This window comes from Coregonus clupeaformis, unplaced genomic scaffold, assembly GCF_020615455.1.
Source record: "Coregonus clupeaformis isolate EN_2021a unplaced genomic scaffold, ASM2061545v1 scaf0083, whole genome shotgun sequence".
Lineage (NCBI taxonomy): Eukaryota > Metazoa > Chordata > Actinopteri > Salmoniformes > Salmonidae > Coregonus > Coregonus clupeaformis.
Genome location: NW_025533538.1, coordinates 452,259 through 472,500, shown reverse-complemented (window position 1 = coordinate 472,500; position 20,242 = coordinate 452,259). Strand labels below are relative to the sequence as shown.

Here is a 20,242-nt window from a genome sequence, read left to right as displayed (position 1 = left end):
AGCAATTATTAGGAAATGGAAGACATACAAGACCACTGATAATCTCCCTCGATCTGGGGCTCCACGCAAGATCTCACCCCGTGGGGTCAAAATGATCACAAGAACGGTGAGCAAAAATCCCAGAACCACACGGGGGGACCTAGTGAATGACCTGCAGAGAGCTGGGACCAAAGTAACAAAGCCTACCATCAGTAACACACTACGCCGCCAGGGACTCAAATCCTGCAGTGCGAGACGTGTCCCCCTGCTTAAGCCAGTACATGTCCAGGCCCGTCTGAAGTGCATTTGGATGATCCAGAAGAGGATTGGGAGAATGTCATATGGTCAGATGAAACCAAAATATAACTTTTTGGTAAAAACTCAACTCGTCATGTTTGGAGGACAAAGAATGCTGAGTTGCATCCAAAGAACACCATACCTACTGTGAAGCATGGGGGTGGAAACATCATGCTTTGGGGCTGTTTTTCTGCAAAGGGACCAGGACGACTGATCCGTGTAAAGGAAAGAATGAATGGGGCCATGTATCGTGAGATTTTGAGTGAAAACCTCCTTCCATCAGCAAGGGCATTGAAGATGAAACGTGGCTGAGTCTTTCAGCATGACAATGATCCCAAACACACCGCCCGGGCAACGAAGGAGTGGCTTCGTAAGAAGCATTTCAAGGTCCTGGAGTGGCCTAGCCAGTCTCCAGATCTCAACCCCATAGAAAATCTTTGGAGGGGAGTTGAAAGTCCGTGTTGCCCAGCGACAGCCTCAAAACATCACCGCTCTAGAGGAGATCTGCATGGAGGAATGGGCCAAAATACCAGAAACAGTGTGTGAAAACCTTGTGAAGACTTACAGAAAACGTTTGACCTGTGTCATTGCCAACAAAGTGTATATAACAAAGTATTGAGAAACTTTTGTTATTGACCAAATACTTATTTTCCACCATCATTTGCCAATAAATTCATTAAAAATCCTACAATGTGATTTTCTGGATAATTTTTTCTCATTTTGTCTGTCATAGTTGACGTGTACCTATGATGAAAATTACAGGCCTCTCTCATCTTTTTAAGTGGGAGAACTTGCACAATTGGTGGCTGACCAAATACTTTTTTTCCCCACTGTACCTCAGGTGAGGGAGGGAACAGGGGGTTTCAGAGTAGTAGGAGCTGGAAAAGAGAAAGCAGCAAGTTACAATGGCCTTTGTGGTTTAATAGCTGAAACGTTCCACTAACGTTCAGCTAATTGCTAACTTTTTTATCGTCTCTCTCTTACTTTCTCTACGCCGCCCTCCCTCCCCCTTCTTTCCCTCTCTCTCTCGCTCTCTCCCTCCCTCCCTCCCTCCCTTCCACCCCACTCCCTCTCTCTCTCTCTCTCTCTCTCTCTCTCTCTCTCTCTCTCTGTCTCTGTCTCTGTCTCTGTCTCTGTCTCTGTCTCTGTCTCTGTCTCTGTCTCTGTCTCTCTCTCTCTCTCTCTCTCTCTCTCTCTCTCTCTGTCTCTCTCTCTCTCTCTCTCTCTCTCTCTCTCTCTCTCTCTCTCTCTCTCTCTCTCTCTCTCTCTCTCTCTCTCTCTCTCTCTCTCTCTCTCTCTCTCTCTCTCTCTCTCTCTCTCTTTCCCAGGGTGACTCGGGCGGTCCGTTGGTCTGCCAGGAGAGCTCGGGTCGTTGGTTCCTAGCGGGCGTGGTCAGCTGGGGAAAGGGGTGTGGCCGGGCCGACTACTACGGCGTCTACACCCGCATCACCAAACTCACCGGCTGGATCAAAGAACACATCTCTGGACCTGGCTGATCTTCATCATCCTCATCATCATCATCATCCCAAACATTGTTATCATGTAGTAATTGTTGTGATCTATTCTCTGTGTCAGTCCTCAGTATATTTAGGCGTCAGTCAGGGTTTTAACAGTGTCATTGACCTTCTGGCAGTCTGGCACCTAATTTCATTAACCTACAAGCAGACTTTCTGGCTCCACTGGGCAAATACACACTCTGTAGCATTGGGTTCTACATCCAACACTGCCGCTTAGTGGAAGCTGTTAGAATTACAACATAATTAAGTACTACCATACCAACCCACTGCTTTTTTTCATTCTTCCCCTCTAATCAGGGACTGATTTAGACCTTGTACACAAGGTGTGTGCAATTCATTTTCAGGTAGAACATAAAACCAGCAGTACTCTGTACCTCGTTGGGTAAGATTTGAATACATCTGCAATCAGCCTTTCATATGATTCCTTCATCGAATGTTTGTCTGTGTATATACTTTTAATTTCAACAACATACTGCTGTGGATTGGAATCATCTGAGTCAGTGCACTACACTTGAAGTGCTATTTGCTTTCAGTGTATTTCATTTAATGATATAAGGTTCTGATGAAAGCCATTGAAGTCTGAAACGTCAATGTTAATGGTGAGCGAGCGTTCCGCCTTTTCCTTTTCCTTTACATGATTCATGTTCACTATTGAAAATGAGAGCTAGAGCTTTGAATCCTTGCAAAACATGAGTGAATCCTAAATGGCACCCTATGGCACCATTTGGAACGCCAAGCATGAGTGTCAGAGTCATCATAATGTTTCATTAATAAATCAGATGACCTGGCCTCCACAATCCCCCGACCTCAACCCAATTGAGATGGTTTGGGATGAGTCGGACGGCAGAGTGAAGGAAAAGCAGCCAACAAGTGCTCAGCATGTGTGGGAACTCCTTCAAGACTGTTGAAAAAGCATTCCAGGTGGAGATGTCATCAAGGCAATGGGTGACTATTTGAAGAATCTCAAATATAAAATATATTTTGATTTGTTTAACAATTTTTTGGTTACTACATGATTCCATATGTGTTATTTCATAGTTTTAATGTCTTCACTATTATTCTACAATGTAAAAAATAGTAAAAATAAAGAAAAACCTTTGAATGAGTTGGTGTGTCCAAACCTTTGACTGGTAGTGTATGTAGATAAGATATTTCTGCTTTTAATTTTGAATAAATGTGCAAAAATTTCTAAAAACCTGTTTTCGCTTTGTCATTATAGGGTATTTTGTGTCGATTGCTGAGGACAAAAAAAAAAAAAATCTATTTTAGAATAAGGCTGTAACGTAACAGAATGTGGAAAAAGTTAAAGGGTCTGAATACTTTCCGAAGGCACTGTACATACACATACACACATTCCACCATAACGAGAGGTAAACAAGAGCTGCAGGACTCATGAATTAATAACGATTATTAATGTAAATACTCTCCAGATGGAAAGTTCTGGGCGGATAGAGAGAGAGAGAGAGAGAGAGAGAGAGAGAGAGAGAGAGAGAGAGAGAGAGAGAGAGAGAGAGAGAGAGAGAGAGAGAGAGAGAGAGAGAGAGAGAGAGAGAGAGAGAAAGAGAGAGAGAGAGAGAGAGAGAGAGAGAGAGAGAGAGAGAGAGAGAGAGAGAGAGAGAGAGAGAGAGAGAGAGAGAGAGAGAGAGAGAGAGAGAGAGAGAGAGAGAGAGAGAGAGAGAGAGAGAGAGAGAGAGAGAGAGAGAGAGAGAGAGAGAGAGAGAGAGAGAGAGAGAGAGAGAGAGAGAGAGAGAACACCGCCTCAGGCTGGTATTGCCACTGTATTACAGTATGGCACTGCTGTCTGGCACTGCAGTTTGATGTGTGTGTGTGTGTGTGTGTGTGTGTGTGTGTGTGTGTGTGTGTGTGTTTTGTCCCAGGCTGCCCCTCAGTAAAGCGTTGGGTAGAGTCAGAGATAGTTGTGGTGACCTAGTCTGTAATTATAGCTATAGAGCTGGAGCCAGTCTTTGTCTGTTTGTGCCTCGTGCATGTGCGTGTGTGAGTGCCATTCTGTCTCATAGTATAAAAACAAACTTCACTCTTTCAAAAAACGTCTTTAATACACAAAAAGTTAATAGAATATACTGTATAGAATATAAACATAATTAGTATTCATGTATAAAACAAATTGCACATGTACTTATAAACACAAAATGTAGCACCCATCGATGGATTTTTAAAGCACCAATTCACTGACATCATTCCTTGAGATTATAAACGTTTACTAGCGTTAGTCTGATCAATCAATCAATCATTCAAAAACCTAAATAATTATATTCATAATTATGCATATATTCCTATTACCCATAATTCATTAAGAAGCTCCTCGACTCCATCTTGTTTATGACCCTGTTTTAGTTGGCTCCAGATAGAAGTCGCCCTTAGGTACAGATCTAGGATCCATTTTCCCTCACCCAATCCTATCCTTAATCATCAATAGGAAGGACAATGCAAAAACGTATCCTCTTGAACTAACCCCCTGCTGACATCACCAATGCAAGTCATTATCCAGAACAGTATATGTAATATTATGTCAAATAGGGGGTGCTTATATTTGTCCTGTTTCACACATGTACAAGTGTGGTGGCCAATGGGAATGGGTTTCTTACATATCCCACTCCCCCTGAGACACTCTCAGAGAGTGGGGTTACAGACAGGGATCCATTATTGGAGGCAACCCTGGAGCAATTAGGGTTAAGTGCCTTTCAAGGGCAGATCAACAGACTCAAACTAGCAACCTTTCGGTTACCGGCCTAACGCTCTAACCGCTAGGCTACCAGCCACATGTGACGACCCTCCCACTCTGTCTGCCGATTCTTTCTCTTTGCTCTTGTTTTCCTTAATAGGATGTCGGTGGGCGGAGCAGAGAGGGTCGTCAGCGAAATGGGACACACCCGGGTGTGTCCCGGGGATAAATACACCTTTCCCCCATACATTGAGGAGACTCTCTCCACGTAGACACACTGTTGGTTTTGGGGCTTCTTAGTGTTTGTTTGTTTTGGCAACTCTCAACACATTAGCACCATCTATGAACACATCCACTCACTTACACTACTGACTACTGACTACACACACCCTTGTTACTTGTATATAGTTTACTTTATTTAATAAATATGTTTGTTATTTCTTTATCTCCGCGTTGTCTCCCTCTTTGATACGGGCTACGAGACGGTTCATAACGCATCCTAAAAATCACTCTGTAATTCTATTAAAGCTTTTACAAGGGAACAGAGAGAGAGAGACTAGCAAAGTTCTGTGTATGTCTGCACCTGTATCAGTCCTGGAACACTGACAACTGGTGCTTCCATTAAAACAGCAAGCTGTGCTTTCCAAACTATCCGTCTGATACATTGAGTAGGCAGAGGTTGACCTTTAACAAACTGTAACTGGTTTATACTCTGTAAAACAGTGAGGGTGAATAGACAAACACTACAGCTAGGATGGAGGTAGAAACCAGTGCTGTGGAACCCCTGCCTTTGACCCTGTGTGATTAAGTCCCTGACACATACCAGTACCCAACCCCTCTCTCTCTCTCTCTCTCTCTCTCTCTCTCTCTCTCTCTCTCTCTCTCTCTCTCTCTCTCTCTCTCTCTCTCTCTCTCTCTCTCTCTCTCTCTCTCTCTCTCTCTCTCTCTCTCTCTCTCTCTCTCTCTCTCTCTCTCTCTCTCTCTCTCTCTCTCTCTCTCTCTCTCCGGGGGCTGTTTTTCTATAAGTCAGAAACAGGAAGCTTGAGGGAAGCGTGTCGGTTCACTCATAATGACAACCAGACCTCCGACTGACCGCACAACCCTGAGAAGAGGGGGAGGAGAAGAGGAGGGAGGAACGAAAAAGAGGGGGAGAGAAAGAGAAACAAGGGTGAATGGAAGAGAGAGAGACTGCATTCTCATGAGAGAGAAGGAGAGAGAGGGAAATAGAAAGAGAGAAAGCGTAAGGCAGAAAGTCTCTGAGAATGGATCCCAGATCGGAGAGTGGGGTCACGGCCCCTCAAGTTAGGAAATCTCTAAGACCGAGCCTTTCTAGTAATGTAACAGTAGAATAGCATGAACTGAGTAAGAGCTGCCAACTCTCATGTAAACTCTCATTGTTTTTCCTGAGGGAACATTCTCTGGCCTAAAGTAAACCAGATATATGTAAATATTTGGTAATGATCCTCCTTTCAGACATAGTTTAAAGTATATTAGTAGGGGCTACATCATAACAACCACTAATGTACAGTCACAGTAGTACATCTTATTGTGTGGGAGGAAAAAGGACATGGGGTTTTCTAAAGCTTCTCCCCCCTGAGGTTGAGGTGACTGAAGCTTTCTTGGCTCTCCTTCTCTCTCTGTGTGTGCGTGTGTGTGCGTGTGTGTGTGAGGCTTTCTTGGCAGGCTTGGTGGATGTAGGGATTTTACCTACCACGCTTATAGGCTCCCTACACACAGAGAGGGCCTGAAAGGAGAGAGAGAGAGAGAGAGAGAGAGAGAGAGAGAGGGAGAGAGAGAGAGAGAGAGAGAGAGAGAGAGAGAGAGAGAGAGAGAAGAGGGGTGGGGGGGGTAGAGAGAGCTGTGACCTACTTTGACCCGGGGGGAAATCGGACAGATGTCCTTGAAAACTCTCGTTAACGCTCTGCTTGAACCCTTCTCCAGAAACCTGTCTTGTAAACATGCCATAAGCATGATATAACATACGTCATAACCTGTCATAGCCTGTCATACCAACTGCTCCCAGCCGGCCCCCCATCTAAACCTTGAACTCTAACAGCAGTAACTGCAGAAGTTCTATCAACACTGTTTCACAGGTAACATAACACTACAACTTACTTTATGGCTCATTTTATAGAGCATGGTGTTTATAGGACAGTGGGGCGATTCAAAGCTCCTTTCCTGTTTACTTCAGATAGAGTAGTTACTGTTATGAACTGGCTCCATGTCTTTAATGGTGATGTAAAAGGCTCTAACTACAGAACCGTGTAATAGGAGTAATAAAGTGTAGCTAGTAAGGAACATGAGTTTGGCTACTTTTCACTTTTAGTGTAGCCTGGTTCCAGATCTGTTTGTACTGTCTTGCAATTGTTATTGTCATGCCAAACAGCACAAACAGATCTGGGACCAGGTTAGTTTTAGAGAGACCGTCTACCAACAACTCTCAGAGGACTCCTTGAAAGTGCATCTGCATTCGTAGAGATGCGTAGGAAACAGAACAATTGTTTGAAAGAGGTTATAAATGGCTGGGTTTTTGGGGCAAAGGGTAATGCTAATAACCCAATCCATAATGCTTGCACTCTGTTCTGTCTCTTGGGTACAACAAACCAACTGTGTCAACTTCTGCTCGTGGTTTTGAGTTATATCCAGGATATAGGTACTTACAACAACCATAGGATGTACATCACTATGGTATGCTTTTAAAGCCTCTTCTAATTGGCTACAGAGCTATTGACTAGGGAACTACACCAGTAAAGCCTCTTCTAATTGGCTACAGAGCTATTGACTAGGGAACTACACCAGTAAAGCCTCTTCTAATCGTCTACAAAGCTATCTACTCATGAACTAATATACCAGTCTGTCTCTCCTCTATCTCCAGTTTAGCCCCAGTCCCTGTGGACTGAGGATGGAATTAGCAGTAATAGGAAAGATATGGTTGTCCATCTGGCAACCAATTCAACCATCATCATCCAAACCACACATGGAGTTGTTGTGTTTCCTCTCTTTGAGCTTTTACTTGGGTTTTTCATTGGAGCTGTCAAATAAAAACGGACTGCACCCATGTTCCCTATATAGTGCACTACCTTTGACACCCTATTCCCCATATAGTGCACTACTAGGACATATTAAAATCTTGACAGTAATGAGGGGTTGTTTACTCTAACGGTGGGAAACAGGCAGGGGTCAGGGGGTCAGGGTTTGACCTTAACCTCTAGGTGAAAGATAGAATGCACCTGTTCAACCTGTTCAACTGACAATGGGGAGTAATGGTTCTAGAAGGTCTGATTTAGAATGGGGTTCTAGTTTGAATGGGTTTTTACAATTCTTGTTTGGTTGATATTTTTCTGATACAGTATGTGTTGTTTTGATAAAATGGAATTCAAGAGTATTTTTGTTTTTTGGTGGTATAGGGTTAGGGTTAGGCCACCCTGGATGCAGAACTTTTTCAAACTGCATTCAGAAACAGTACCTTATTGTGTTCAGGACATGACAACAACAACAGGTCAGCTAAAGCAAAGACCGACTGGCACCCAGGCTAGTGATAAAACATTTTAGGTAACAAAAATCCTCAAGGTCTATACAATTATTTACATGTTACAAGCTGCACTGCAGCTTAAAGTAAATCTCTATAAAAAAACATAACACTGAGTTATCAATATATATATCAATACAATCTTGCATTACTTACTCAACAATCTCTATATATTCATTTGATATGGCTGACATTTTCTAATTTTTCACTTTTAAAGCTACAAGTAAGTGCTTTTCTCGAGATCACCATAGAAACAGTTCAATGCAGGGTCCATTCTAGTCTAGTACCAAAACCACCCTATGAGCAAAAGACGTTGAAAAGACGCTGAAAAGACATTGAAAATACGTCTTTTTGGTAAAAGATGTTGAAAAGGTTAAAATGTGTATGTATTTTCAACCAATGTTGCTCACCGGGACTACACAACACTGCATAGTGATCTCGATCTCATTGATTAGTGCCCACAGTCCTCCCCATTCAAAGTACCTGAGAGGAATACATCGTAAGGCAGAGGAAAACCTGTGTGTATCATCGGCTGCTTTAGGCACAACACCAGGACAAACAAAATCCAACTCAGACATTCCATTTGGTGAGCACTGAAGGCACTACAAAGGGACAACCAAAATCAACCCAGAGTTTCCATTTGATGAGCACTGAAGGCACTACAAAGGGACAACCAAAATCAACCCTGAGTTTCCATTTGAATTTGGTGAGCACTGAAGGCATAAGCACAAGCAAAATAAAAAATCCAACACAGGCACAAATTCCCTCTCTCTCTTCTCTCCTCCTTTTTCATCACTGAACTTTAGGCATGAAAAGACAACCAAGATCCAACACAGAGTTTCCTCCCCCTCTTATCACTGGACACTAGGCGCCACCAGGTATCCATTAAAGGTAATATAGACATCCACGTCATCACTATAGACAGCGTTCTCCCTCTCCCTCTTGTAGAGCCTGACCCACACCTCGTCGTTCAGCGCCAGGTCCATCATAACACTCTGACTCTGCATGATGGACCTCTCACTGGGCTGGGCGTAGAGGATCACCTGTTCCTTATCGTTGTGCATCAGGTGGAGGTAGGTCTCCTTGAAGTTCCACGTGTGGATGTTCACGTTGAAGAAGTAGATACCCGGGATGAAGCAGTAGAATTTACCTTGAGAGAAAGGAAGGAGAAAGTGATTAGTTAGTGTCAGTGTCAGGTGTTTTAGTGCTGGGCTGGAACAAGAACCTGCAAATAAGTGATGTTGAAGAAGTTGATCCTGGGATGAAGCAGTAAAATGTACCTTGAGAAAAGAGAAAGGTGACGTGTTAGAATCGGGTGTTTTTTTATTATTAGTGATGGGCTGGAACAAAAGCCTGCACACCAGTGACTTTGAAGTAGTAGTAGACGTAGCAGTAGAATTTACCTTTGAACATGTTGAAAAAAGTGTGTGAAAAACAGTGTGTGTCTTCTTGTGGTTCTTCAATGAATTACCTTTGAACATGTTGAAGTGCTCGTGGAGGTTGACGAACACCGTGTCAAACACCAGGGCCTGGTAGTAGTCTATACTGTGGAGGGATTTACGTCTCCCTACAGAGAAGGAGGAGTGCTGCAGCTTACAGGCATCTCCCGGGGCGCCCGCCTGGCCCTTGGTCCCTTGAGGACCCATGGGACCCCGGTAACCATGTGGACCTCCTTTACCGTTTTTCCCTGGCATTCCTTTATCTCCTCTGTCACCTTTATCACCTGGGGAGGGAAAGAGAAAGAACATATGGAGTTTCTATCTGAGCTAGCATGAGCAAGGAAATACCTCTCTTCTGGTGTGTGTGTGCTCCCTTATCCAAGGGCTTAGTGGATTTTCCACACCCATTGACCATATATGGACATTTCTGATGCTTTAACCACCTGATCTAAACAGGCCCCCTCTTGTCCAGATCCTGCTTAAATGATCCTGCTGTAGATACAGTCGCCTCTTAGCCCTCATGTGAGGTCAGTATTCTCTCTGATGTCTAGATAGTGGTGGTTAGGGTTAGGATGTCTAGATAGTGATGGTTAGGGTTAGGATGTCTAGATAGTGGTGGTTAGGGTTAGGATAGTGTAATACTAGATCTGTAGTTAACCCTTCAAGCCATGATTACCATCAGTAGGACAAGAATTTAAAAAGCATCTGGACATTGTGCTTTATAATAACTAATACCACTTTTAGAGAGTAATTTAGAGAGTAGACTTAGTTAGCCATAGTTAGTCTCCATATATATATATATATATATATATAGTCTTAATATAGTGTCATGTTCGTTGTATAAAGGATTGGACCAAGGTGCAGCGTGGTATGCGTACATAGTCGTTTATTATAGAAACACCGACAAAACAACAAAAGCAACGTAACGTGAAGTTCTAATGGGCTACACATAAACAAGCCAAACCAGAAACAAGATCCCACAACATAGGTAGGCAACATGGCTGCCTAAGTATGATCCCCAATCAGAGACAATGATCGACAGCTGCCTCTGATTGGGAACCACACCCAGCCAACATAGATCTACACATAGATATTCACACCCTGACCAAACCAACTAGAGATCTCTATGTCCGGGCGTGACATATAGTTAGCTAGTTCCTCTTTTCTAACTAAAATGGGTTGTCACAGTGAATTAGTATAAATCCTCTCACACACTGCACTGCTTGATTGTATGAGGGTGTGTGTGTGTGTGTGTTTCAGTGCCAGGTGAATACTGCCTTCTGGGAGCCTCCCTCCCTCCCTCCCTCCCTCCCTCACACACTGTAAACAAGGATTTCAATTAATCTAGAGGTTTTTAGAAAATGTGTGTGTGCATGTCCATGTGTGTGCCATGCTTCTAAGTCAGAGAAACGTAACTACCTGTTGTTTTTGGGATAGGGTCAGATGAAACCATAAAGACACACCAGATGAAACAATACATCTCCTGGACTATTTTAGGGGAATAAGGCTTGGAAAGGTAACACACATGTCCTCACAAGGCCTTTATCTCTTTGAAGAGTGTGTGTGTGTGTGTGTGTGTGTGTGTGTGTGTGTGTCTCTGTGTGTGTGTGTCTGTGTGTGTGTGTCTGTGTGTGTGTGTGTGTGTGTGTGTCTGTGTGTGTGTGTCTGTGTGTGTGTGTCTGTCTGTGTGTGTGTGTGTGTGTGTGTGTCTGTGTGTGTGTGTGTGTCTGTGTGTGTGTGTGTCTGTGTGTGTGTGTGTCTGTCTGTGTGTGTGTGTGTGTGTGTGTGTGTATGTGTGTCTGTGTGTGTGTGTGTGTGTGTGTGTGTGTGTGTTTCTATTTGAATCCCTGTTTCTTCTGTATGTGTTCTTTCTTCTTTGAGAACGTTGGCCTTGCTGATTACTGATCCTGCCAAGTGTCTTCTTTTGAACAAGCTGTGACATCCTTTTAAAGGCTAGTTTTGGAGGACTGGCTTGGGAAACGTTGCTCTAAGGCAATGCCTATAACTCCTCTTGTCTGTTGACTTGGGAGGTTTCTTTGTACTGTACCTTTGAGGTTGGTCATCTAAGATACTGATAATGTATTGATGTGTGTGTGTGTGTGTGTGTGTTGTCCCCTACCTTTGAGTATTGTCATGTTGATATAGGTATGGACCTCTGGCGTGGCGGCAGCATGGTGAGCAGGGTGTGCAGCAGAAGATTCTGGGGGCTGCAGGTGGTCGCAGCATCGTCTGCAGGGTCTTGGGGGAGGTCTGGAGGGGGAGGGGATGGACGAGGCCAGGGGGAGGAGCAATAGGACGGACAGATACATCCCCAACATGATGACCACACCTGAGAGGTGGGGGGGAGAGGTGGAGCGAGTTGGAGAGAGGTGGAGAGAGAGAGAGAGAAAGAAAGAAAGAAAGAAAGAAAGAAAGAAAGAAAGAAAGAAAGAAAGAAAGAAAGAAAGAAAGAAAGAAAGAAAGAAAGAAAGAAAGAAAGAAAGAAAGAAAGAAAGAAAGAAAGAAAGAAAGAAAGAAAGAAAGAAAGAAAGAAAGAAAGAAAGAAAGAAAGAAAGAGCGAGAGAGAGAGACAAAGAGGGAAGAGAGATAATGAGTGAGATCAGGGACAGCTGGATGTGTTGTTATTGGCTCATATACGGGACATGATCACTTCTCTTTAGTGTGTGTGTGTGTGTGTCACTCAACCTACCTGCACATTCTCACACCTGCACTGTATTAAACATGAAAACATTACCACCATATTACCACATCCACTCTGTACATGTAAACATTACCAAACAACCATATGAAAACATTAAACATCGACGGCCAGCCATGTCCACATGAACTCACGATTGGACACATTTCCAGTGTCTCTACAAGACATCTGTTAGTGGGACAGCGACAGGTCATCAAGCCCAGTAATGGGACAGGGCCAGGGACAAGCCCGGTAATGGGACAGGGCCAGGGACAAGCCCGGTAATGGGACAGGGCCAGGGACAAGCCCGGTAATGGGACAGGGACAGGTCATCAAGCCCAGTAATGGGACAGGGACAGGGACAAGCCCGGTAATGGGACAGGGACAGGTCATCAAGCCCAGTAATGGGACAGGGACAGGGACAAGCCCGGTAATGGGACAGGGACAGGTCATCAAGCCCAGTAATGGGACAGGGACAGGTCATCAAGCCCAATAATGGGACAGGGACAGGTCATCAAGCCCAGTAATGGGACAGGGACAGGTCATCAAGCCCAATAATGGGACAGGGACAGGTCATCAAGCCCAGTAATGGGACAGGGACAGGTCATCAAGCCCAATAATGGGACAGGGACAGGTCATCAAGCCCAGTAATGGGACAGGGACAGGTCATCAAGCCCAGTAATGGGACAGGGTCAGGGAAAAGCCCAGTAATGGGACAGGAACAGGTCATCAAGCCCAGTAATGGGACAGGGACAGGTCATCAAGCCCAGTAATGGGACAGGGACAGGTCATCAAGCCCAGTAATGGGACAGGGACAGGTCATCAAGCCCAGTGTACACACACCATAGAACCCATGTTAACTTTGGTAAGTACCATCACACATTCCCTCTCTCTCTCTCTCTCTCTCTCTCTCCCTCTCTCACTTTCTCTCTCTCTGTTTCTCTCTGTCTCTCTCTCTGTTTCTCTCTCTCTCTCTCTCTCTGTTCCTCTCTCTCTCTGTTCCTCTCTCTCTCTGTTTCTCTCTCTCTCTCTCACTTTCTCTCTCTCTGTTTCTCTCTCTCTCTCTCTCTCTCTCTCTCTCTCTCTCTCTCTCTCTCTCTCTCTCTCTCTCTCTCTCTCTCTCTCTCTCTCTCTCTCTCTCTCTCTCTCTCTCTCTCTCTCTCTCTCTCTCTCTCTCTCTCTCTCTCTCTCTCTCTCTCTCTCTCTCTCTCTCTCTCTCTCTCTCTCTCTCTCTCTCTCTCTCTCTCTCTCTCTCTCTCTCTCTCTCTCTCTCTACACACATTGTTTTAGTTAACATGGAGGATCAGCCAAACTGCTCTGGTGCCGTGCCCCAGTCACTCACAGTGCACCATGGTGGGGTAATTTCATTCTGGCGTTAGGCCTGGACTGACACACTGGAGGTCCTAGACAGCCAATCGCTGTGTGTTACATCATTGTCTCAGGCCAGGGAGGTACAGTGAGAAGTGACAGGAGAGAGAGGGAGCAGGGGTGGTGGGAAGAGAAGGGGGAGGGGAGTGAGTCAGAGAGTCAGAGAGAGAGAAAGAGAGAAGAGACAGAGACAGAGAAAGATCGAGGGGAGAAGAGAGAGGGCTTTGCAATCTAGGGAGACTTTTGACATCCCAGTAAATGCTGCTCTAGACCATTCCATCAGTCCATGATGTAACAATGCTATAGTTCCTTCTAGATCTTCATGGCTTGTGGTCCTAAACTATGGAACAGTATATTTAGTCACATTTCATTGGGTCTAAACAGAATTCTCAAGGTTTCAGCTGGATCATGTTACAAAAAGGTTTGCTCTAGACTAGATGCAATTTTCCATAACCCTTAATACTTGAGTCTTTGTGCATTTAACTTCTAATCTGCATAAGATCAAATAAAAAAGTTCACAAGCCCTTTTACAGTACCAGTGATTTCATTGGCTTTAACCTACCTAAAGTAGGTTAAATATCTTGCAGGAGTAATTGAGACTAAAGCTGTATTGGCAACGTAAGAGAGTTATGGGTTCAAACACAAAACTCAGGCCAAGTTGCAAAGTCAGAAGCCCTGCCTAGTTCTACTATTTATCTTCTTCAAATCTGATTTGAAACCTAACCCTAACCTTAACCACACTGCTAACCTGTTTCCATACGTTTTTACGACATTGACAATATTGACTTTGCAGCTTGGCCATCTAGTGGGAACATCAGAGGCAGGCAAAGCTTTCTCACTTGGTGTCTGAATGATCTGGTCACATCAAGTATCTCCCCCAGGAGGTATCAGTGGGACATGAACACTAGCATCACAAACCGTTACCTGAATAAACCTGTTACTTCCTGCTTGAGGAGAGGAGCGGTGATTTCACTACTGACATTTAGGACCAGTTTGACAGTATTTAGGGAAGGCTTTGGCTCTGGGTTGAGAGAGACCCATGTTGAGGGGTTAGAGTTGGACAACGCTGCAGAGGATGGATTGGAGGAAGGGAGAGAGAGAGAGAGAGAGAGAGAGAGAGAGAGAGAGAGAGAGAGAGAGAGAGAGAGAGAGAGAGAGAGAGAGAGAGAGAGAGAGAGAGAGAGAGAGAGAGAGAGAGAGAGAGAGAGAGAGAGAGAGAGAGAGAGAGAGAGAGAGAGAGAGAGAGAGAGAGAGAGAGTATCCGTGAGTGTCTGTGTGCGCAAGCACCACGTGTGTGTGTGAATCAGTGGGACAGACTGAGATATAGGGCCAAAGAGGAAATCCCTGGTGTTTTACACCGCTCCTGGAATGTTAACGGTCTTTACAACAATGGATCGATGGTTAGAATGATGGATGGATGAAAGTATGAAGAGAAAGAAGGGAGGAAGCTTTAGTTTCACTCTGTGGGAAGTTATGAGATAACCTACTTTTTACAGTGTGATCATTCCCTGCTGTTCACGATGGCGTGCCAATATTGATAAACAGTAACACTAGTATTATAACAACAGTACTGAGAGTCTTTACATTTTTTTTTACAGTATTAGAAACAGAGAGAGAAAATGAATCCAGTTAATTGAGATTGTAGTCATTGAAGAACCCAATAGTACGACATTTACAAAGTAAAAGAGAGCTCATTATCCCAACAAATTTTTAAAGCTGTTTTTGCAAAACAGTGGTGGGGTTGCTGCTTTGTTGTTGTTGGAACTGCAGATTGCCATTTTAAATGTCTTTGCCATCTGCCATCATACATTAAAGTGATCAGTTATGAATAACTTAATACATAATTTGTCAATAGTTTGGCTATAGCCTTCAGTTGAGGCAAGTTCAAAAGCCAGGAAATAATATATATATTCTTTTAAATATAAAATGCAAATGTACCGTGTTGTATGAAAATGTTTGTATACCCTACTGAATTTGTTGTTTGTATGTGCATAACAATGTTATTCTGTCAACATTGTAGAATTGACCCAGAGAGAAAAAAAATGCCTGCCCCCTTGTCTTTCTGTCATAATGGATTCATTATAGCAGCCACGTCTACACAGACGCACAGCATACATTTATCTGGAACACATCCTTATACAAAGCTTAAGCAAATAAATACTTGTAGCAATGTGCTTCTTGGAAAATATTATTCAAGTTTCCATTCAGGCTCAAATGCACAGAACACTGGTGAGTTGGCTTCTCTTGGGAGTAACTTATTTTCCAAAGAAAAAAACTAATTCAACGGGGAAGCAAGAGCTCAAAACGTGTTCTGCATCGCGCGCATTCATGCAAACAATTTGTTGACTTGTCAGCAATAGATATAACAATGTTATTATACAGTTCCCATTTGACAAAGTCCTGATTCACTTACCTTGTGTTCCTCCTAGCGATGCGGGATCAGCTGTGCGCGAGGAAAATGTAACTCAGTAAGAAACCTTACTCAGCCCCTCTCTCTCTCTCTCTCTCTCTCTCTCTCTCTCTCTCTCCGCTCTCTCCCATACACGCTGTAGATTGCTTGCTTCCCCCCCTCTCTCTGTCTTCTCTCCCTCCTCACTGATTGTAACTCATTCTTCCTTTTCCCTCCTCTCTTGATCACTCCCTCCATCCCTCCATCCCTCCATCCCTCCCTAAAGTACACATCCATTACTACAACAAGCCTGCAGTGTACCACTATCTGTCAGAATAGTTCAGCTGTATACTGAACCTCCAACAGAGGTCATATATTATCTTCTTTATCAGAAGTTCTTCTCTTTCTTCTTCAGTCCTGTCTGCCCAGTAGACTATTGGAATCTATGCTTTTGTATTTCTGTGCCAATTATAACATTTACCTCTTTAACTGTCTTCATAGTATAGCAGATTAAAGTTGATCTTAATCATTTTTCTTTTTCATTCAGTGTCATCTTTCACCTCTCTGTCTCCCCTCACCCCTCTCTCCCTCTGTTTCTTTCTACCCCTGCCCCCCCCCCTCTCTCTCTCTCTCTCTCTCTCTCTCTCTCTCTCTCTCTCTCTCTCTCTCTCTCTCTCTCTCTCTCTCTCTCTCTCTCTCTCTCTCTCTCTCTCTCTCTCTCTCTCTCTCAATTCAATTCAATTTCAATTTAAGGGCTTTATTGGCATGGGAAACGTGTGTTAACATTGCCAAAGCAAGGGAAGTAGATAGTAAACAAAAGTGAAATAAACAATAAATATTAACAGTAAACATTACACTCAGAAGTTTCAAAAGAATAAAGACGTTTCAAATGTCATATTATGTATATATACAGTGTTGTAACAATGTGCAAATAGTTAAAGTACAAATGGGAAAATAAATAAACATAAATATGGGTTGTATTTACAATGGTGTTTGTTCTTCACTGGTTGCCCTTTTCTTGTGGTAACAGGTTACAAATCTTGCAGCTGTGATGGCACACTGTGGTTTTTCACCCAGTAGATAAGGGAGTTTATCAAAATTGGGTTTGTTTTCGAATTCTTTGTGGATCGCTGTAATCTGAGGGAAATATGTGTCTCTAATATGGTCATACATTTGGCAGGAGGTTAGGAAGTGCAGCTCAGTTTCCACCTCATTTTGTGGGCAGTGTGCACATAGCCTGTCTTCTCTTGAGAGCCAGGTCTGCCTACGGCGGCCTTTCTCAATAGCAAGGCTATGGTCACTGAGTCTGTACATAGTCAAAGCTTTCCTTAAGTTTGGGTCAGTCACAGTGGTCAGGTATTCTGCCACTGTGTACTCTCTGTTTAGGGCCAAATAGCATTCTAGTTTCTCTCTCTCTCTACCTAAATGCTACCTGATATCTAAGATTTCCCCAGTGACAGCCTGTATTTACCCAGTGACAGCTTGTCAGTCCTATACCTTATGTTACCACTATATCCTGACTTAATTACTAATGACAGTATAGTTAGATAATGATCATCATCAGACATAGCTCTTCTTCTGTGAAATGGATTTAGAATCCTGTAAATCCTGGTTTGAATTAGCCAATGAGTGAGTTCTAGATTCCATTGTGTGCCCTGTTGCGATTGGCCAACTCTATATGGCTGGTCTAATTAGTTGACAAAGCATACTGTATGGATTTGACTGCTGTTTGTGTGTGTGTGTGTGTGCATGCATGTGTTTGTGCGTGTAGCCTAATTACACTAAACTAACACCAGGGCCCATTCCACTATGTAGGGAATAGGGTGCCATTTGGGACTCAGCCTATGTCTCAGACTGCCTACCAGCACTAGCTAGGGCCTAGAGCTCTTCCAGACAGGCTTTTCTAGAAAGTACATAACTGACCTTATATGCTTAGATCAATAGGATATCAACTTCACAACACACACGCACGCATACACACACAGACACAGACGCATACACGCATACACACACAGACACAGACGCATACACGCATACACACACAGACACAGACGCATACACGCATACACACACAGACACAGACGCATACACGTACACACACACAGACACAGACGCATACACACATACACGCACACACACACACACACACACACACACACACACACACACTTCCTTGAGAAACTATGGACAGACTCTCAATCCTTCTCTCTTTCCCCCCTCATCCCTCCTTTCTCCCCTGTACTATTCCTCAGACTCTCCATCCTTCTGTCTTTTCCCCTCATCATTTATCTTCCTCCTTTTCCTCTCTTTTCTCCCACTAATGAAGAAATGACAGCTGTACCATATTCATTTATCCTTCTGTTATTCCTCCTCCCTTTCGCTCTGTCAGAAAGACATAGTTTCTCCATGTCCCATAATCATGTCATCCTCATCGTTCTCATTCACTGGAAGTTTAGCCGGTAGAGCTTGTTATCATCTGTGTTAATTAAATAGACACTGAGAGAGTCTTATAAAAAGATACATGTACTCACTCACTCACACTCTCTCTCTCTCTCTCTCTCTCTCTCTCTCTCTCTCTCTCTCTCTCTCTCTCTCTCTCTCTCTCTGTGTGGTTGAACTATCAGACCAGCTCTGCTCTGGTAGTTTGTATTTGGCTTCTTCTCCACATCTGTGAAGCCACAACACTGGTGAAGACAGATGTTGTGAAGTGGGGGATGTAGATTAATAAGAAGTTGGATTTGGAAATGGGTCAGGAGTGTGTGTGTGTGTGTGTGTTGTGTCAAAGACTCTTCTGATTGAGAGTACAATTAAATTTATTTGAAATGTATTCAATTTTGAGTTTGCATCCCAATATTGCACTTCATATACATCACAGAAGACTGAAATATAACAGAAACGTTTGACATAGAAACACCGGATTTTCGGTGTTAAATAAATCTGTTTATTAATTATGGAATTATGAAAAATATTAATAACATTCCACCCATGAGGCCACTAGAGGACGATTTGGTAATTTGACTGCAGGAAACGGCTATGAGTCACACACAGCACACACACATGCACGCACATACGCACAAACGCATGTGGACACACACATACACACAGACATGCAGACATAAAACGTATATCTTTACAGGCACCGACAGAACGCGAACTAAATGTTCTACATCCCCTAGGTCAGGAGTAACTTTCCATTTATGAGAAAACGATGAATCTTTCTGACATTCATCAGAACATAAAAACTATGTTATGTGTCCCAAATGGCACCCTATTCCCTATATAGTGCACTACTTTTGACCAGAGCCCATATATGTCTATACAGGGCTATGTCGAGACATTACCGTCCAGTTACATTATTTGACCTAATGTCTGTGCTCATGAATGTGTATTTATATTCATATTTATTTAATTTAACATTTCTGCTTTCAGTTACTTTTTAAATTACAGTTGATTAAAACGTTTTCATTATTTTGACTGTTGGCAGAGATTTTGAGGTCAGAAAATGTTGATGATGTTGGGCTGTGATTGTTGAAATGACTCATCTAATTTCTTGACCTTTTGCATACATTTTCTTCTCGTTTCTTTCCATTCCATCTCTCTTTCATTCTGTCATCCTTTAACCTCTCTCTCTCTCTCTCTCTCTCTCCCAGACTTTCTCTCCATCTCCCTTCACTCCTCAACTTCTCTCCCAGACTTTCTCTCCATCTCCCTTCACTCCTCAACTTCTCTCCCAGACTTTCTCTCCACCTCCCATCACCTCTCTCTCTCTCTCTCTCTCTCTCTCTCTCTCTCTCTCTCTCTCTCTCTCTCTCTCTCTCTCTCTCTCTCTCTCTCTCTCTCTCTCTCTCTCTCTCTCTCTCTCTCTCAGTGATCTAACTGTAGTTGCGTTTGGCAGTGGGATGAAGGAGGAGGGTAGTGACTAGCGAGCCAGCTGGCGTATTAGTGATGGTCTCAGAGTTCATACTGTGTGCTGGGAAAGAAGTAGATGTTGCTGAAGATACTGTACATTCACACACACACACACACACACACAACACACAAACCTAGCCATGCATGCACACACGAACGCACGCACACACACACGCAGGCAAGCAAACATGTTATTTTTCCAGTAACAGGATGGAGAGCCTGATTGAAGGTGCCGTGCCAGTCTTATCTTCCTGTTGTGAGAGTCTGTAGAGGGATAGTGAGTTTAGTGTACATCTGGTGGATACTAATACTGCACTGCTGGGGTCCTAGGTTGGCGTGGGTTGCGATTAGGGAGTGTGTGTGTGTGTAGAAACTACAGTCGCAGATATTTGGTTATTGCTGATGTAACAAGCAGTTCACTGCTTTCTGTACTCCTCTTCTCCTCTCAGACGAAC

At 43.5% G+C, this 20,242-nt stretch overlaps 2 protein-coding genes and 1 long non-coding RNA gene across 3 annotated transcripts in view; 1 reads left to right on the top strand and 2 right to left on the bottom strand.

Annotated features, from left to right (window-relative positions):
* The window catches only part of LOC121555847 (transmembrane protease serine 6), a 13,827-nt gene extending 11,620 nt beyond the window's left edge, over positions 1–2,207 (top strand). The window contains exon 18 of the mRNA XM_041869693.2: positions 1,605–2,207. Coding sequence (XP_041725627.1) covers positions 1,605–1,772 — 168 coding nt within the window. The 3' untranslated portion in view covers positions 1,773–2,207. The remainder of the gene's footprint in view (positions 1–1,604) is intronic.
* A 1,621-nt stretch (positions 2,208–3,828) lies between these two features.
* Positions 3,829–19,675, bottom strand: LOC123483345. Its single transcript, XR_006658196.1, has 2 exons — positions 19,636–19,675; positions 3,829–5,059 (listed from the first exon to the last, which is right to left on the bottom strand). It is a non-coding gene; the product is annotated as an uncharacterized LOC123483345 (long non-coding RNA).
* On the bottom strand, positions 6,317–16,009 carry c1qtnf6b (C1q and TNF related 6b). The gene is made up of 4 exons (XM_041869698.2): positions 15,903–16,009; positions 11,564–11,773; positions 9,477–9,728; positions 6,317–9,155 (listed from the first exon to the last, which is right to left on the bottom strand). Exons 2-4 carry the CDS (start codon positions 11,760–11,762, stop codon positions 8,860–8,862), a joined length of 747 nt encoding a protein of 248 aa, XP_041725632.1. The 5' UTR covers positions 11,763–11,773; positions 15,903–16,009; the 3' UTR covers positions 6,317–8,859.
* Positions 19,676–20,242: the final 567 nt, after the last annotated feature.

What these genes read in the sequence shown, in the direction of transcription:
- c1qtnf6b (XM_041869698.2), bottom strand. Translation starts at nt 11,762, where the DNA reads ATGTTGGGGATGTATCTGTCCGTCCTATTGCTCCTCCCCCTGGCCTCG. An exon ending in CAACATGACAATACTCAAAG is followed by an intron (nt 9,729 to 11,563) that starts GTAGGGGACAAC and finishes TTCCCTCCCCAG; the next exon opens with GTGATAAAGGTGACAGAGGA. An exon ending in GCACTTCAACATGTTCAAAG is followed by an intron (nt 9,156 to 9,476) that starts GTAATTCATTGA and finishes CTTTCTCTCAAG; the next exon opens with GTAAATTCTACTGCTTCATC.